This window comes from Aquarana catesbeiana, linkage group LG05, assembly GCF_042186555.1.
Source record: "Aquarana catesbeiana isolate 2022-GZ linkage group LG05, ASM4218655v1, whole genome shotgun sequence".
NCBI classification, from domain to species: domain Eukaryota; kingdom Metazoa; phylum Chordata; class Amphibia; order Anura; family Ranidae; genus Aquarana; species Aquarana catesbeiana.
The window spans coordinates 64,249,566-64,266,941 of NC_133328.1; the positions used below are offsets into that span (position 1 = coordinate 64,249,566).

Below are 17,376 nucleotides of genomic sequence, written 5' to 3' on the forward strand. Positions count from 1 at the left end.
TTTTGATTGTACCACTTAAGAGATGGCTGTGTTTTTTTCCAGTCTGATCCAAAATACAATCAGCATTTAATGATGTTAAGTGTTCATATTATTACATTTTTGCACGCTCTTAGAAAAAGTAAAATGAAAAAAAATAATAATAATAATTTGTAAAATGCGATATTTATAAATGTAATCAAACAAAATTACAAACTCATCAAAAGCTAACAAAAGAAAAATTCTAACCTGTCTACCTGCTTCCTTTTTAATTTGATTTAATAAAAAGTCAACACAGCTTGATTTTTCATACATCCCACTGTAAATGTATGATCATTATAAGCCTAAATATGTCCTCATGATCTATGAAAAGAAATTCCTAGAATCCCTTATAGCAATGTTGTTGTGTAGAAACAGGAAAATATACTTACCTCTGAAGCACATTCCTGCAAAGTGCCCACCACAGGTATCAACATGTTTGAATGAGGAGATTTAAGCAATCTTGCTAGTAGCGGAATTCCTCCAGCTTTACGAATTGCTTCTTTATTCCTTGTACTCTTGGAACAGCTCCAAAGAGCCAAGGCTCCACAACGTGCCACCTCAATGTCCTTCTCCTGCTCGGGAGTCAAGTTAGAGGATCTCATAGGAACACAGTCCAATAGTCCCACCTTGAAGACATTATGGAATAAATTAAGATCAAAAAGAAAACACATAAAATCACATTTGGGCTTATGCAAAAATCTAAATATTTTGTATGTATCTTGGGAAGCCTAGCCTTTAGTAACAAAGTTAAACAAGGATCTAAGCCCATGACCCTTCAACTTGGATCAGGGGTGGAATGTAACCCAAAGTCTGATATTTGATGCCCAGTGATCTACATAAGCCGCTTCCTAACATCTGGGTGTATACTGGTTAAGGGTCAGGCAGTTGACAGAGCAGCAGCTATCAGACTTCAGGTGTCCTCTCATCCCTAACTTCAGTGGGTTCCCATGCTTAGCTCTGTCATCTTGCTGCACCCTGCAAACTACCTCAGTGGCCAAATGGGTATTATTGATGGACAAAAGCAAGATGTATGGAACTTAGCTCTTGTTGGTAGAGCTTATACCAAAATAGAAAGCAACATCTTACGTCAGACTTGCTAACCAGCAACTAAAATCTGATTATTTCAATGCTGAAACACTGCAGGCAATAAGATAATTAAACAAACTGCAAATGTTTTCTGAGACTTACTGCCACCAAAGTAAAAAAGTCCACCCATTTTACCTTGATTTGTTGTCTTTTAAAAATAGTTTATCTAGTGACAGAATGGGCTTTCAGAAGGCTAATGAAAGAGATTGTAGCATCTTGCCAGTCAATACACAACCTCCAATAATTCTGGCAGTAGAGATCAACCAACTTTAATAGTCCTGCAGGAGTGTGCATATGTATATATGTAATTTTCTTCCAGAATGATTATGGGTGTGCATAATGAGTATGCAGAGAGGCATAAATTATTATTATTATTATACAAGATTTATATAGCGCCAACAGTTTACGCAGCGCTTTACAATATAAAAGGGAGACAATACATTTTTTCTTACACTGGGTGCTTTACTTCCATTTTCTCCCAGTAGTGACAGGGTCACTTTAATTTTGTCTTACATGAAAATTTGGAGTAAAAGAAAGTTAAAATACCAGTCCATGCATATTTTACATTAACATACATGTTTTTTTTCTGTTAGTTGTACAGAGAACAGACTGAGGGCTGTTTTTGTTTATTTAAATTACAACTGTCTTCTCATCAGGCATCGATTAATTTTTATTAAGTGTCTTTGAAACAAATGGTATTTTCCAGACACTGAACATACCCACGAAAGTCGCATTCCAGTCTCCCCCCAATATTCATTTTAAAGATCTCAAATGGAATTTTTTATTCCTCCAAAGCATTTCAAATGGAGCCAAGTTATGGAACTGGAAAATTACTTATTGAAAAGTTAGATGTACAAGCCAAAAGTGGGAGGAGCTACCACTAATGCAGTATACTGCCCCGCTGTCAATGATTAATTAATTCTGCTCATAAACTTTACAAGTTATAAATCTGTCTGCCGTAAATCGCAGCATAATGAAAATCCCAGAAATTTAAAAAATTGGCAAAACACAATTATAGTGCTGGACATGTATTGTCAATTTTATGAGTGCTTACAAAGGGGCGTTGTTGTAGTATCGGGTGTTAAAACATCAGCATTTTATCTTCAGTAAAAGTCACACAGCTCTTTTGAGGTTTATTGTTTTTCTTTTGAGAAATGCTTGTGATAAAATAAAACCACATTTTCACAGTTGGAGGGTTATTTGGACAGAAAATGTTGGTTTCTCAAACAAAGCAACACTGTTCTCCTAGGTTCAAAGCCAAAGCCATACAAATTAAAGCAATAGTGCCCAACTCAGGTTCAAGTGATCTCACTTAGCACTAGTTATTTTACCTATGAGTCTGTGAGGAAAAGAGAAAAATATGTCAGGCCTTGAGTAGGCCTTAAAAGTGGATAAAATAGGGTTAAACCCTTTTAGTTAATTTTTGCTGTCAGTGTGTTGTTGGGGGGATTTCCCTTCATTTTCTATTTCAGAGACACAAAAGGAATCAAAGGGTAATCTCTACAAAATAAGGGGTATTCCCCTCTTAAAGAGTCGTCAGGTGTCAACATTGAAAGGTTTCCCCTTATCTCTGACAACCCAAAATTTGGGATTTTTTATCACTTTCTGACTCTAAACAAATACTTTTCTACTATCCAAAACTAAAACTGTTATGGTTATTTGGCTATAGATACACTTTATAGGGATTATACACTTTGTCCAAAAGATGACTTTAAAGTAGACCAGGGGTGTCAAACTCCCTGGAGTACGATAAGTAAAAAGTGCTGGTGTCCCACAGTGTTGTATTGTCTATGATACTTATAGTTTTCCTGTTTATTCCCTGATCATATGTGCCTAACTGTGCATCATATTTGTACTTTTCAAGTATGTTCTTACTGCTGTTGTTGTATGCTACTTGGTTTACCTCAATAAAGAAGTATTAAAACTAAAGATAGAGAAAAAAAAAAAAAGTGCTGTTATTCTGTACGTTATGTACAGAATGCAGAAATCAAGATTATGCTATGTACAGAGTGCAGAGCTCAGGAATGCTCTGTGTACAGAGTGCAGGCTTCAGAAGTGCATTATTCATAGAGTGCAGGTTTCAAGAGTGCGTTATGTACAGAGTTCAGGGGTGTGCTGTGTACAGAGTGCAGGGTTCAGGGGTGTGCTATGCACAGTGTGAAACCCCAACTGTCCTCCTCGAAGATTCCTTGCATCTCTCTCCTACCTTGCCTGGCTCTAGTACCTCCCTGTATAGGCACCTTTGCCTCACCTTGCAGGGAGTGGGAGCAGAGGGTGAAAGTTGGAGGTGGCAGAACTGAGTTCTGCCACGTTTCCGGCTGCAAAACTGGGTTTGAGGGCCCCATGACAAAGCCTGGTGAGCCAGATTCGGCCCACGGGCCTTGTGTTTGACATATGTGATGTATTCCATTTCAAACTACAGTATGAAAGGGTTCTTTTTCTGCACCCCATCTCTTAACTGACAGGTTAGACCAGGGGTCTCCAAACTTTTCAGTACGAATCCCACACTGTATATTTTACAAATGTTCACAGACTCAAAAGAAATCAGTTTTATAAATGAATGAATAAAAATTAAATAAATGAATACATTTTACTTATTTGTAATCAGCATGATATGGTTCAGAACAACTGAGTTATTCAGTAAAACAAAGCAAAGAAATTCCAAATTTACTTAAGCTCATCAGATTCCCCCCTTACATCAGTATCCCCACCAGAGCCCCCCTCACATCAGGGTCCCCATCAGTTTTTCCCCTTGCAGAATCCCCGCTACATCAGCATGTGATTGACTGTTGCCAGCAGTCCTAGCAACCAACGACAGTGGAGACGGAGGAATCTGCACTGGATACCGAAAGGCGAGGGAGTTGTGGATATTGGGGAGAAACTGACCTGAAGACCTGTGTGAGAGACCACTGATCCTAGCTGTGGGCCAGATCAAATCTTGCAGAAGCCTGCATTTGGGCATTCTAGTTTGGAGAATCCTGGTTTAGACGTCTAGATGCTTTCATATATCACTACCAAACCGTCAATAAATACAAACAAATTAAAACAATCAACAAAGTACTTACCAGTCTCTTGATGCCACCATACTGCCTAACTGTCCGCCGAGCTCGCCTGAACTTTGCAACATTTGCAATAGTTTCTGCAGCTAGGTATTTCAGATCCTTTTCCTGGCAATCAAGTATGTTCACCATTATCTGCAATCCTCCAAGGTCAGCAATAGCAGATCTTATTTGTGAATTATGACTAATTTCCTTTAAAATCTTCAATGAACCAATCTAGATGAAAGAAGAAAAAAAACATGGCTGAAGAGGCAAATAAGTATTATAAAATACATAATAAAACATCTCATGCAACTTCAGGAACATGTGTGGACTTTAAATCTTAAACTGCTAATCTCTAACCCTATTTTTAAACCTAAAATTTAAAGCAGTGTTAAACCCAAAAGCATACATTTTTTTTATTGTAGCTTACCAATTCTTAGATGTGTTGGCTGCATGTGTTTTCTTTTTTAGGCTTTTTTTCTTCTATTTTTATCTGGCCAGTAAGTCTGTTGTTTTTCCAAAAGAACAAGCTCTTCAGCAAATGTATACGTTGAAACAAACCATTTAACACAGGCAGGAGTGCTTTTAATAATCAGTTTTATTTGTAAAACTTTTATCCCAAAAGAAAAACAAAACAGTTTATAGTAACTGCTTATAAATAATTAGCTGATGTTTGACTTCAATTAGCTTTTATTTAAATATGATAGTACATCTAATAGTACCCTCTACCCAGACTGACAATGCGCCTGTCCAAATGTGCCCCCTTTCCTCCTTCTTCCAGACTGGGGGCACTCTAATACAGCATTAGTGACAAGATCATCAGGTGAAAACAAAGGGAAAAAGCATAATAACAGAAAACTGGTGCAGCCACCGCATCTAAGGATTGGTGATCTGCAATTACATTTTTGGTTTTGGGTTTAACACCACTTTAACCTAAACTTTTTCACGACCAGCAGTTATGGTTGATGTCTAGATGTACAGACCATAATTAACAGCTTCACAATGCTTTGGTTAACTTGATAATGTGTGTATATATATATTTTAAGAATATATATGGTACACAATTTTAGTAAAAAAAAAAAACAAAAAAAATGTGTTTTATCATAGGCTGACAAATGTGCAAAAATGTAAAAAAACAAAACAAAAAAAACCCAAACCCATAACGTATTACACAGATAAACACAGCCAGTGCAGTGGTATCTGCAAGTTGAAGGTTTATTTTGCTGGGGAAGCCACATATTTGACAAACTGTAGTGATCACATGGCTGGGAACCACTCTGACTGGTTCCCAATAATCAGAGAAGCCAAGAATAAGAGCCCATAGCCATGCATAGTGTTAGCGGATGGCTCCCAAAGGGAAGTATCAACATATAAACATATCTCCAGCACAGGGCACAATGCTGGGGAAAGTTAAAGCAAACATATTATTACAGCAAAGTTTCAAGGAAAAAGGGGAACGTAGTTTGCATGGATGTGAGCACACGTATACCTTATGGTCTCTCTTGCCTAAGCCTGCTTACTACAACTACAGCCCACCACTGGCAAAACTCAAAACATAGGATACAAACCCAAACACCCCAAGACCCCTTCCTCCATTTCTCAGCAATTCCAGACTCTCATGTAAATACTAATAGAGTCTGTTAGGGGTCTTCTAAGCTCCCAGACTGGATCCAAGATGGTGGCACAATCACGCCAGGAGGAAGTCACACTTTTTTCATCTGATCCTATCTCTCTCCTCTCTAGCAAGTCTCCCACTGCCTTTGGCCCCCACACTTCACCTTCCTCCCAGTCCTTCCTGACTCTCCACAGGCACTGGAAAATGCAGGTGACATGGCAGCACAGCGTAAGTACCGAGAACGAGGCTTCCTTCTTCACCTCCTACCAGCAGCACTCACAGATGCTGCAGCAAACAAGCACAGACCACCATTCTTCTCTTGAAGACTTGGCAACAGTTCCTTTCTACCCACTCATAGCAGATATGACCTGCTTTCCAGCCCACCCAGCTCCACATTATCGCTACACAGTGGAAGAGGAATAAAGAGACAATAAATAAAGCTCTTGCAGACCTCTCTGCATCCTTACATCTGAAGCCAATTACCAAGCTCCAAATGTCACAACCCTTCTTCAAATACTCCTCTGATTCCGATCCTTATCTGAATGCATTTCTTGGAAAGAGTACACTGATTGTATGCCTACCAAAAATGACTTTCGCCTATTAAGGTTCAGGAGGGCATTATTTTCATTATGAAGCCAAGATCAAAAACATTGGGACATGACCTCAAACTAGCAGGAGAAAAAACAAATCTTGGAAAGTATTATTTCACTGAAAGAGTAGTTGATACTTGGAACAGACTTCCAGAAGAGGTAGTAAGTCAGTTAACAATTAGTTGATTCAGACATGCTTGAGACAAATATAGATCTATACTTAGACAAAAAGGTATAAAAAAACATTTATTTAAAAACGGAATAGACATCATGGACCACTCAGCCCTTTATTTCTGATGTGAAGGTGAAGGTACTCTGAAATAAGCTTACTTCGTCAGGACTTACACCTTCAGGACTTCAACTATGACAAAGTTGAAACCCTGGAGGGGTAATTACTAAGAGGTTCTTCATTTCAATACATCAAGCTAGACCACGCTTATTGTGTTTCCAACAATGCTGTCTTCCATCTGGACCACGTGACGTAATTTTCAGGGTACGCAAGATCACCCTCAAAGAGGAGATCATGCAAAAGGGTCACATCAAGAGACACTTGGAATGTGATGGTACAGCTATACCCATTTCTCTATCGGCTCACACTCCAGCAGAAGACTTCTATAGCTTTTAACAAACCTATATGACAACCAAACTCAATACCAGTGGGGTTTCCCCTCTAACCTCACTACCAGAAGAGATAGCAGATTTGCATCACTTTATTTTACAGAGGGCTTACCTACATTCTGCATATAACTGAACATACTGACCTCAATATTTCCTGGCTGGGGCCCTCTCCTTACAGCTCCTGCTTCAATTGCCTTGGACCACAGGAGCTTTAAGGAAGCACCTATATACTGCTGCCTAGACTCTGCACACCTCGACCACAAGACCTATCTAAATGTGTCAAGCACTGTTTCCTACAAATTTCCAAACCCTGTTTTGTAATGTTATTTCCCACTCTCCCTTTTAATCTCCAATGATGCCATGCTCAACTCTCATTCAACATAGACCCACTAATTGCAAACCTAGCCTACTAACTTACTCCTTGGACCCACCTATCTTTAAAGAATACTACTTTAGCTCTCTAAGTGCTACATCTATCTTCTGGAGACAACCCAACATTGCTGGATCACCCTTAGCTACAGACGCCTTAACCCTACAGTCCTTTGGGACTCTCCATTATCTCACTACCACCACCTTTGCAAAAAAATAAAAGTAACCCTGTCCTCTAAATATCACACCCAGCTATCTGAGCTTTCTCAACCTCACGTTTACTTCTTCATATGGGAGGTTTTCACCCCTGTGGCAATTCAGGAACTATATGGAGGCTCCTACAGAGGGAATGGCCGACAAACCCCTATTTGCTCTTCACATACACACAAGTGCCTTACACTCATTGTGGCAATGTGGGGGTTTGGGGGTGACACTACTGAGGGGGAATACTCCCTAATCTCCAGTAATGCTACCACCCCCCTCAATTCCATGTTGCATTTGGTTTCTACCTCCATTGTTGTATTTATTTGTTACAAGAAAATTGAGGAGAAAGAAAGGTTCTGCTTTCCCTTATCTTCAGTAATCAGCACCAAACCCCTATGCAGCTACATTTAGTTGACTTTGTTGCACTGCATTTCAAGAGTTGTGGTTTTCTTTGTTTTATTTCTTCTAATGCCCCGTACACACGGTCGGGTTTTCCGACGGAAAATATGTGATAGGACCTTGTTGTCGGAAATTCCGACCATGTGTAGGCTCCATCACACATTTTCCATCGGATTTTCCGACACACAAAGTTTGAGAGCAGGCTATAAAATTTTCCGACAACAAAATCCGTGTGTACACAAATCCAATGCACAAAGTGCCACGCATGCTCAGAATAAATAAAGAGATGAAAGCTATTGGCTACTGCCCCGTTTATAGTCCCGACATACGTGTTTTACGTCACCGCATTCAGAATGATCGGATTTTCCGACAACTTTGTGTGACCGTGTGTATGCAAGACAAGTTTGAGCCAACATCCGTCGGAAAAAATCCTAGGATTTTGTTGTCGGAATGTCCGATCAATGTCCGACCGTGTGTACGGGGCATTACTCTCTTCTCTTTCTATCCCTGCCCTCCTCACTCCTTTATCCAGCTGTCGAGAACCAAGATGACTAACAAGCATTCTACTTATCATCCTGTCATGTTTTTGACTTCTTCAATCCTCTTAAAGCAAATGGATCAACGCAACAGCCAGATATCTAGCACATTAAGAGGCCTTCTTCTTAATGTGTTAGATGTTTGGCTGCTGTGGTGCTCTATTTACTTTAATTATTTAGGGCCATCTTTACTCAGGCATTCAAGGATAAGCATCTTTTCCTAAATTCTAATGTTGGCTTAGAGATGACACAATCAAGTAAATTCTGTACCTGGGCAGTTTTTGCCTTAGGTAGTTGATTTAGGGAGCTGGAACGTTGAAGATGGTGGTAATCCCAGAGTGAGTATAAATGAGCTGTTGAGGACAGCAGATACTGGAGAGATCTCTGAGGCTTGGAGCACAAGCAATGGACATGTTGCGGAGACAGGATGTGAATGTGAGACTTGTACACTGCTTTGTCCAGGACAAACTTGTTGCTGTAGAAAAACGCTGTCAGGACTTTTGAGGCAGCTGGGTTGAAGATCTTGCTTCTATGTGTAGTGAGCTAATAAAGAAGGCGTTTAATTACATTTTGCATGGGGAGGATGTAAACATTGATTATCCCATAGTGTTTGTATGTGAAGGAGATGTCATTAAAGTTGGTGATTTTGAATGGGGGCAGGAATTTGTCTCCCTTTGTAAGCTTTTTTTAGTGTATTTTAAGAAGCGCTGGAGTTTTGAATATTAATAATTTAAAGAGTTAATCTCTGCTATTTACAAAATCCTAGTGCATATACTACATGTTGAAATGGGAAACAGATCTAGACCCTGAACTCACCCTTACAATATAGCAAAATATATGGAACAAAGCTAGCAGAACCTCCACCTACACCCTATATAAAGTAATTCCCATAAAATTATATTTTGTTCCAATGTCTCCACTTGAACTACCAATCTACATCTAGCCTATGTTGGAGATTTGAAAAATAAGTGGGTATCCTATTCTTTCTGATAGAGGAAAAAAAAGTCTGCACTAGAAGTATATGGAGGCAGCTAGCAGAAGGTCTATAGACACAACCCAATAAAGACACAGATATAGAAACGCAGCGCCTAAAAGACGAAAAATACCTCAAAAAATATAAACATAGATTACATTATATGACCAATATGACCCTAATAGTTATTAAAATATTAAAGTCCACAAGGTAAAGGTATGTTATATATAGAGTAGTGTCCTTTAGTGTCCAAGAAAGGCTTTCTCAGAGGACGTGCCCCTGCACGAAATGTAACAGGGTGGGATTTGCGTGCTGTCACGCCGCCACTTCAGGGCCCCGATCTTTGCAAGTGAATTGTTATGCTGTGCTTAATCACTGCTGTGTTGGCTATTTGGCTGATCTTGTTTTATGTGGATTCTAAACTTCAATAAATTACTTCACTATATGAGACCTCTCTGGTTGTGGCTCCATGCGGTGAGCACTTTCTCTCCATGCAGCCCCTAAGTGCATACTGTGACGCCCTCTAGTGGTGGATAGCATTATTACTGGATATCTTATTATGGAACATCATAGCGGATTGTTGGACGTGTATGAGAAGCTGAGAATCACTCTGTTATTAACGTGTTGTTTGCTGTTAGATAGGCAGCACAGAATATTGTGAACACGGCAATAGCACTGAGTCAAGCAAGCAATGGTCAGACACTAAAGGACACTACTCTATATATATAACATACCTTTACTTTTGGGACTTTACTTTTTTTAAAATCTATTAGGGTCATATTAGTCATATAATGTTATCTATGTACCGTATTTATTGGTGTGTAACACGCACCGGCATATAACACACACCTTAACTTTAAGAGGGAAGTTTTATAAAAAAAACCTTAAATTTTAATATAAGGGTCAGTGCCCATCAATGCAGCCTTATCAGTACTCATCTGCAGCCTCACCAGTGCCCATCAATCTATGCCCATCTGCAGCCTCTAATATGCCCATCATTGCAGCCTGTTTAGTACACATCTGCAGACTCTAATGTGCCCATTATTGCAGCCAGTTTAGTGCCCATCTGCAACCTTTAGCATGCCCATCATTGCAGCCTGTTTAGTACACGTCTGCAGCCTCTAATGTGCCCATTATTGCAGTCTGTTTAGTGCCCATCTGCAGCTTCTAACATGCCTTTCATTGCAGCCTGTTTAGTACCCATCTGCAGACTCGCCCTTGCCAATGATTGCAGCCACGCCAGTGCTGGATTACACAGATCCGCGATCTCATGTGTATCCGGTGCTCAGTCACTCACAGCCCCGTCCGGCTCACATATGTGTAATCCAGTGGCACTCGTCCCCTCCTTCCTCTCTGAGGCAGCAGGGATCGGCGTATAACACGCACACACGATTTCCCCTCGATTTTCAGGGGGAAAAAGAGCGTGTTATACGCAGATAAATACAATATATATTAATTATGTGGGGGTCTTGTGAGCCAAAGATGGACTGATGCCTCTGTGAGGTGAAACAAATATAGATAAGCTGCAAACACTAACCACGTTTCATTGCGTGCATAAACCAAAAAATATAAATAAACGTGCCTGCGCTGAAAAAACAGATATATCCCAATAGTTGGGAGGTGCATATATAGTGTAAAACTATACTACAAAATTTCAATTAAAAAAAAAAAAATGCTAGTAATATATAAATTATAGAATGAATACAATCCTTATATAAAAGTATCCCATAAAGTGCAACATGCAAAAAAACAATATATATATATGTGGTTATAAATATAAGATCAAAGTGCAAAATCAAGTGTCCATATTTAAAAAGTTCAATTCATTGATATCAACACATAAAGTGCAAGTAAGTGGTGTCCACAAAAAACAGTGTTCCTCATGCTCCTCCTTAATGGTGCTCACAATCCAGCATGCTTCAGTGCTCTCCTGTGACCCCCCACTTGTGCTTGTGCTCACCTCTGAGCGTGTGACACGGTAATTAAACGGTGTCTAAACACGCATTGGAGCCACCCCTTGGGCTCATACAGGGTATGCTGGTATAAACTCCACCACTCTCAGATGTCATCAGATAGTCTCGCATACAAGAAAGAAAAAGCTCCATAGTGTCATACAGTAGGGATTTATTTAAAATATATTAAAACTTCCCTCCAGAAGGGTACTCACAATATGTAGGTGCGTGAGTGCACCAATCTTTCCAGAGAGTGTTTGTATAAAACAAGCGTTTGTATGGTGTGCGGTGTGTCGTTCCTCATCTACCTCTGTTGCTGACAGCTCCGTCCTACCCCTCCCCGACGCGTATTCGGCACAGGGATCACATGCCTTCCTCTGGGGGATCTAATCCCAATATATATATTCTGAGGTATTTTTCATCTATTAGGTGCTGCATTTCTATATTTGTATCCTATTCTTTCCATTTGCATATGTCCTAAAATTGCACCTTTCTGGCACGTTGTAAAAACCCTTTTTTATTCATTTAAATCATCGACAAACTGCTGCCTCCACATCCCTTACACTATCTCCTAGGGGTACTCCTTCCAAAGGTAAACCAACTTACCACTCATGTAATGAATGCAGTGTAATGCCTAACAGTAAAGCCTTTGAAATAAACCTCCCTTCCTTTAAAAAAAAAAAAGAGCTCCTCAATCATACTGGGGGTTACAATCGACGAGGTTCCTGTCATCCAAACAACACAATACCCTAGAACTCGATGACATCATAAGGGAAAGCTGGAACCTCATTACGTAAGACCTTAATGTGCAACATTGGGTAGACCTGCTATCCAGAACACCCACCACACCTTCCTGTCCCTACCTACCCCAAACTCATTTTGAAACATTTGATAATTGGCAGTTATGATATGAAAATTTCTATAATTGTTTTCTTTGAGTTTCTCCTGCGATACTACCTACTTTTAGACACACAATTATCTGTTCCACAAGGCTTTGATCCCTTGGCTAAACGCCTCTAAACTCCTCTACCAAGAGCAAAATGATGTCACCCTGTGTCCCTACCCCCCTCTTTGTTTCTTTTTCTTTTTTTTTTCCTTATGTTGATATGTGTAAAACTTCTCCACCATTATTTTCTATGTATACCCCTACCCTTAAGTCTGACTTGACAGGCTGCATTCTGAGCCGTGCATCAGTTCCACCCAGAAGTACACCAAGGTGGAGATCAATGAAGATCCATGCAACTATCTACCTGTCATTGATTTGAACAGGCTGACTGTATGTGGATACATGGACCACCCATGCCTCCCAGGCATGTAAACATGCACATACTGATAAATCCAATGTCTAGTATTAATGAACCCTTAATCACCAAATTTATTGCATGCCATAACTAACACCATCAAAAAGCACCAACAAATCTGTTTTGTTCTAGGATCTCAGTGGCTCAAAACAAATTCATTCAGTGGCAATACTTCAGACACAGCCATTAATGTCTAAATTGTTGGCAACAAAAGTGAGTACACCCCTAAGTTAAAATGTCCAAATTGGGCCCAATAAGCCATTTTCCCTCCCCGATGTCATGTGACTTGTTAGTGTTACAAGGTCTCAGGTGTGACTGGGGAGCAGGTGTGTTAAATTTGGTGTTATCGCTCTCACTCTCTCATACTGGTCACTGGAAGTTCAACATGGCACCTCATGGCAAAGAACTCTCTGAGGATCTGAAAAAAGAATTGTTGCTCTACATAAAGATGGCCTAGGCTATAAAAAGATTGCCAAGACCCTGAAACTGAGCTTCAGCACGGTGGCCAAGACCATACAACAGTTTAAAAGGACAGGATTCACTCAGAACAGGCCTCACCATGGTCGACCAAAGAAGTTGAGTGCACGTGCCCAGCGTCATACCCAGAGGTTGTCTTTGGGAAATAGACGTATGAGCGAAGCCAGCATTGCTGCAGAGGTTAAAGGGGTGGGGGGTCAGCCTGTCAGTGTTCAGACCATACGCCGCACACTGCATCAAATCGGTATGCATGGCTGTCGTCCCAGAAGGAAGCCTCTTCTAAAGATGATGCACAAGAAAGTCCACAAACAGTTTGGTGCAGACAAGCAGGCTAAGGACATGGATTACTGGAACCTTGTCCTGTGGTCTGATGAGACCAAGATAAACTTATTTGGTTTAGATTCAAGCATGTGTGGCAGCAACCAGGTGAGGAGTACAAAGACAAGTGTGTCTTGCCTACAGTTAAGCATGGTGGTGGGAGTATCATGGTCTGGGAAGGCATGAGTGCTGCCGGCACTGGGGAACTACAGTTCATTGAGGGAACCATGAATGCCAACATGTACTGTGACATACTGAAGCAGAGCATGATCCCCTACCTTCAGAGACTAGGCCGCAGGGCAGTATTCCAACATGATAATGACCCCAAACACACTTCCAAGATGACCAATGCTTGCTAAAGAAGCTGAGGGTAAAGGTGATGGACTGGCCAAGCATGTCTCTAGACCTAAACCCTATTGAGCATCTGTGGAGCATCCTCAAATAGAAGGTGGAGGAGCGCAAGGTCTCTAATATCCACCAGCTCCGTGATGTCATCATGGAGGAATTTTAGAGGACTCTAGTGGCAACCTGTGAAGCTCTGGTGAACTCCAAGCCCAAGAGGGTTAAGGCAGTGCTGGAAAATAATAGTAGCCACACAAAATATTGACACGTTGGGCCCAATTTGGACATTTTCACTTAGGGGTTTACTCAGATTTGTTGCCAGTGGTTTAGACATTAATGGCTGTGTGTTGAGTTATTTTGAGGGGACAGCAAATGTACACTGTTATACAAGCTGTACACTCACTACTTTTACATTGTAGCAAAGTGTCATTTCTTCAGTGTTGTCACATGAAAAGATATAATAAAAAATGTGAGGGGTGTACTCACTTTTGTGAGATGCTGTGTATATATATATATATATATATATATATATATATATATAGTGAGATTAAAATATCAAAATATGAAATATTTCATTTTTATGTAATTAAAAGTAAAAAAAATTATATCTGTTACACATTTAGTTTAATAAGATTATCATACCTTACACTTTATCTCTTCTGTATCCAGCAAGTTAATAAGAAGTTCTAATCCTCCAACATCTCTTATAGCCAGCTGACAGGTTTCTTGAGCAAGATTAAAATCTCTCATTGAACATAGAGCAATAACAGTGGCTGTCTGGTTTCCCCCCTAAACAAAAGCATAAACAATAATGTTGCAATAAGTAATCAGAAAACAATAATATAAGTAATAAAATAATAACAAATCAAAATAAAAACAAAAATAGTAATAAAAAGAGCGATACGGGTATAATGTACTTTTGTAGTTAATCTATATACATAGCAAGTAACTTTACAGTTGTGCATAAATAATTCTTGACATGTCACAATATACATTATCAGTATGTATATTTCTGTTTCAATTATTTTTATTGATTTGAATAAAAAAAAAAAAAAAAAAAAAAACATTTTCATGAACAATTGGCTGACAATTTGTGGTTCAGACACTCTGTCAAAAATACAATAGAACACTACTGTCATATACAGTGAAACGTTATAACGATCTGTCAAGTTGGATCAGGTGTTTAGGAGTAGGCCCTGAGACTGAGCGCCCAGTTCACTATCTAAATGATTGAAGGGCCTCAATACAATTAAAATCAGCTACAACCATACTTACTGCCATTACTATAAAGGTGTCATCCACTAGGTATCAACATACAAAAAGGTATATTTTTTTCAAAGACACTCTACCTTTTTTCATCAAAAATCAGTCATTGAACTCCAGTGCAGTGATGTTGCCTAGGCTGAGATGATGTCATCTGTCTTTTACAGGCAGTAGGAAGCATAAGCAATTTAGTTATGTCACACAGCAAGAGAGTGGCATCATTATTGTGTTTGGAGGCGGACATTGTAGGTATATCCTGCCAATCTAAAAGGTGTAAGAAGATGGCAAGTAATTTAAAGTTCATCCATTTTTAATTTTTTTATTTTTGTGTAGCGCTGGTAGATTTTTAATCTACCGCTTATATGTAAATTTAGTGGGTCATCTGTTCTGTACATAGTTCCTGGCCGACAGGTATGTGCTAGGAGTCCAACCTCGTGGTCCTCCGGGCCGGATGACTGCGTTGCTGCAGCGTGTGGGTGGGCCCAGAAGTCTGTCTGGGGCCTACTACAACTGTTGCAGAGATGGTCCTGTGCTGTCTGTCCTGCGGTAAGAAGCTGGACAATTGAGAAGAATCCAGGGGAAGACCCATCATGGAAGGATCATGCGGAGCACTGGTCTGGAGAGAGGCCTGGTGACTCAATTGGGGGACGCATCTAAAGTTAACCTACCACATAGTACTGCCAGGTCGGCTTAAAGGTTCTGGTACTGTGTTGCTGTTCATCGGAAACTACTACATCCTGTGGCAGAGGATCGTACAGTTTTCTTCCACTCAAGTCTGTGGCAGAGACTTTCTGTTCGTGCTGCACTCCGGCTGCTAGGTCAGTGAGAGAGGCCTATCTGGGGGGGCAAAGATTTAATCCTGAACTGAAGATACATTCATCCTTAAGATTTCAATTCCTTAGTGCTACACCAAGATAAGGTATTTGAACTTCCCTGCAACTCTTCTTCTACCTCTTTCCTGCTACTTCTTCCAGTTATCTCCCATTAAAGCATTGGAAAAGTACTAAAGTGACTGTTGTCTATATTGTCCAATAATAAGCTCAACGTGGACTCTAAGTCTGGTATTAGTGAAACTACAGGTAAAAAGGTGACGGAAACAGCCCGCTATAAATCAGCAGCGCCACCGTGAGTTATTGTTACATTTGATAAGGTGCTAAGGGTTAGAGCCCTTCCCACTTTAATATTGTTTGTATCAGGACACCTGTAGTAGAATGGGGAAGGGAGAAAACATCTGGAATTTGTATTACTGTCCAGTGACATTGGCTGCCTCATTACTTGCTCTGGTGTAACAGGGACAGGAAGTTAAGGAAAATATCCCAAATGGGGTCACAGACATAAATCAAAAGCTGACAGGAATTAAAACTCTTTCCAATCAATCTAAAACTAGTACAACAAACAAGTTTGTACTCAGTAGGCCACTTAAAACTCAGACATCAGTTATGGATGGTGCTGCCTTTTAACTCACTTGCAGCAGGCTATGTATATGATGGGTTTTTTTTTTGTTAACATCAATTCCCAAGCAGTTTGGGTAATTTTTGATAAGTCTGTCTTCCTTCTAAAGCTGAAAAATGACCAGACTAAATGGAAAAAGACAAATCTGCAATTAACACTATGCAGTACATCCCTTGCCTAAACTCCAGTTGACCTCAAGGCAGTTACAGAAAATAGTCCTCTGTGTCACACAAGCCTGTCATCATAGCCAATCAGAAGTAAACGTTCTGGAAGGTTAATTCCTCTAAATTAGTATTTTTCTTTTTTACCCAAAAAATTATAACACGGGGAGCTGAACTGCTAAAGTCATCTATGGTAACGAAAAGCAATTACTACTGGAACTAGGAAAGGACAAACACCATATTTCCAACAGATTTCCATAAATATCATACTGAAAATTGGATTGAAGGACAGGTCAGTTTCTTTTATAGAAATTCGACAGCACTGAGCATAAGAAGTTGATTTACTGAAGGTTCACAGACCTGCAAATATTTGCTGTATATATGCAGGGCTCATTCACACCTTCCTGCTGCAGTGTGCTTTATTGCTGTAGGGCAGGGACACAAGATTACCCAGTGTGGTTCCTCAAACTGGCCACCAGGTGCCACCATAGTTAGGGTCAGGCAGGGACCCTCATATTTAGAATAGGCTGTGTAGTTGCCCAGTTAGCCGCTGAAGGTTCCCAGAAGAGCAAGGCGGGCCAAAGATGGTGCAAAGTCTTTCCTGCAACCCGTTTGCACGATTCCCCCATCAACACAGACAGTATTGATGGGGGGGGGAATT

At 40.1% G+C, this 17,376-nt stretch overlaps 1 protein-coding gene across 2 annotated transcripts in view; it reads right to left on the reverse strand.

Moving 5' to 3' along the window:
• Positions 1 to 17,376, reverse strand: part of ODAD2 (outer dynein arm docking complex subunit 2) — a 295,659-nt gene that overhangs the window by 159,944 nt on the left and 118,339 nt on the right. For both annotated transcript variants that reach the window (XM_073629836.1, XM_073629837.1), the window contains 3 exons: positions 14,482 to 14,628; positions 4,170 to 4,379; positions 408 to 644 (listed from right to left, as the gene is read on the reverse strand). In XM_073629836.1, the coding sequence (XP_073485937.1) occupies positions 408 to 644; positions 4,170 to 4,379; positions 14,482 to 14,628 (594 nt within the window). The remainder of the gene's footprint in view (positions 1 to 407; positions 645 to 4,169; positions 4,380 to 14,481; positions 14,629 to 17,376) is intronic.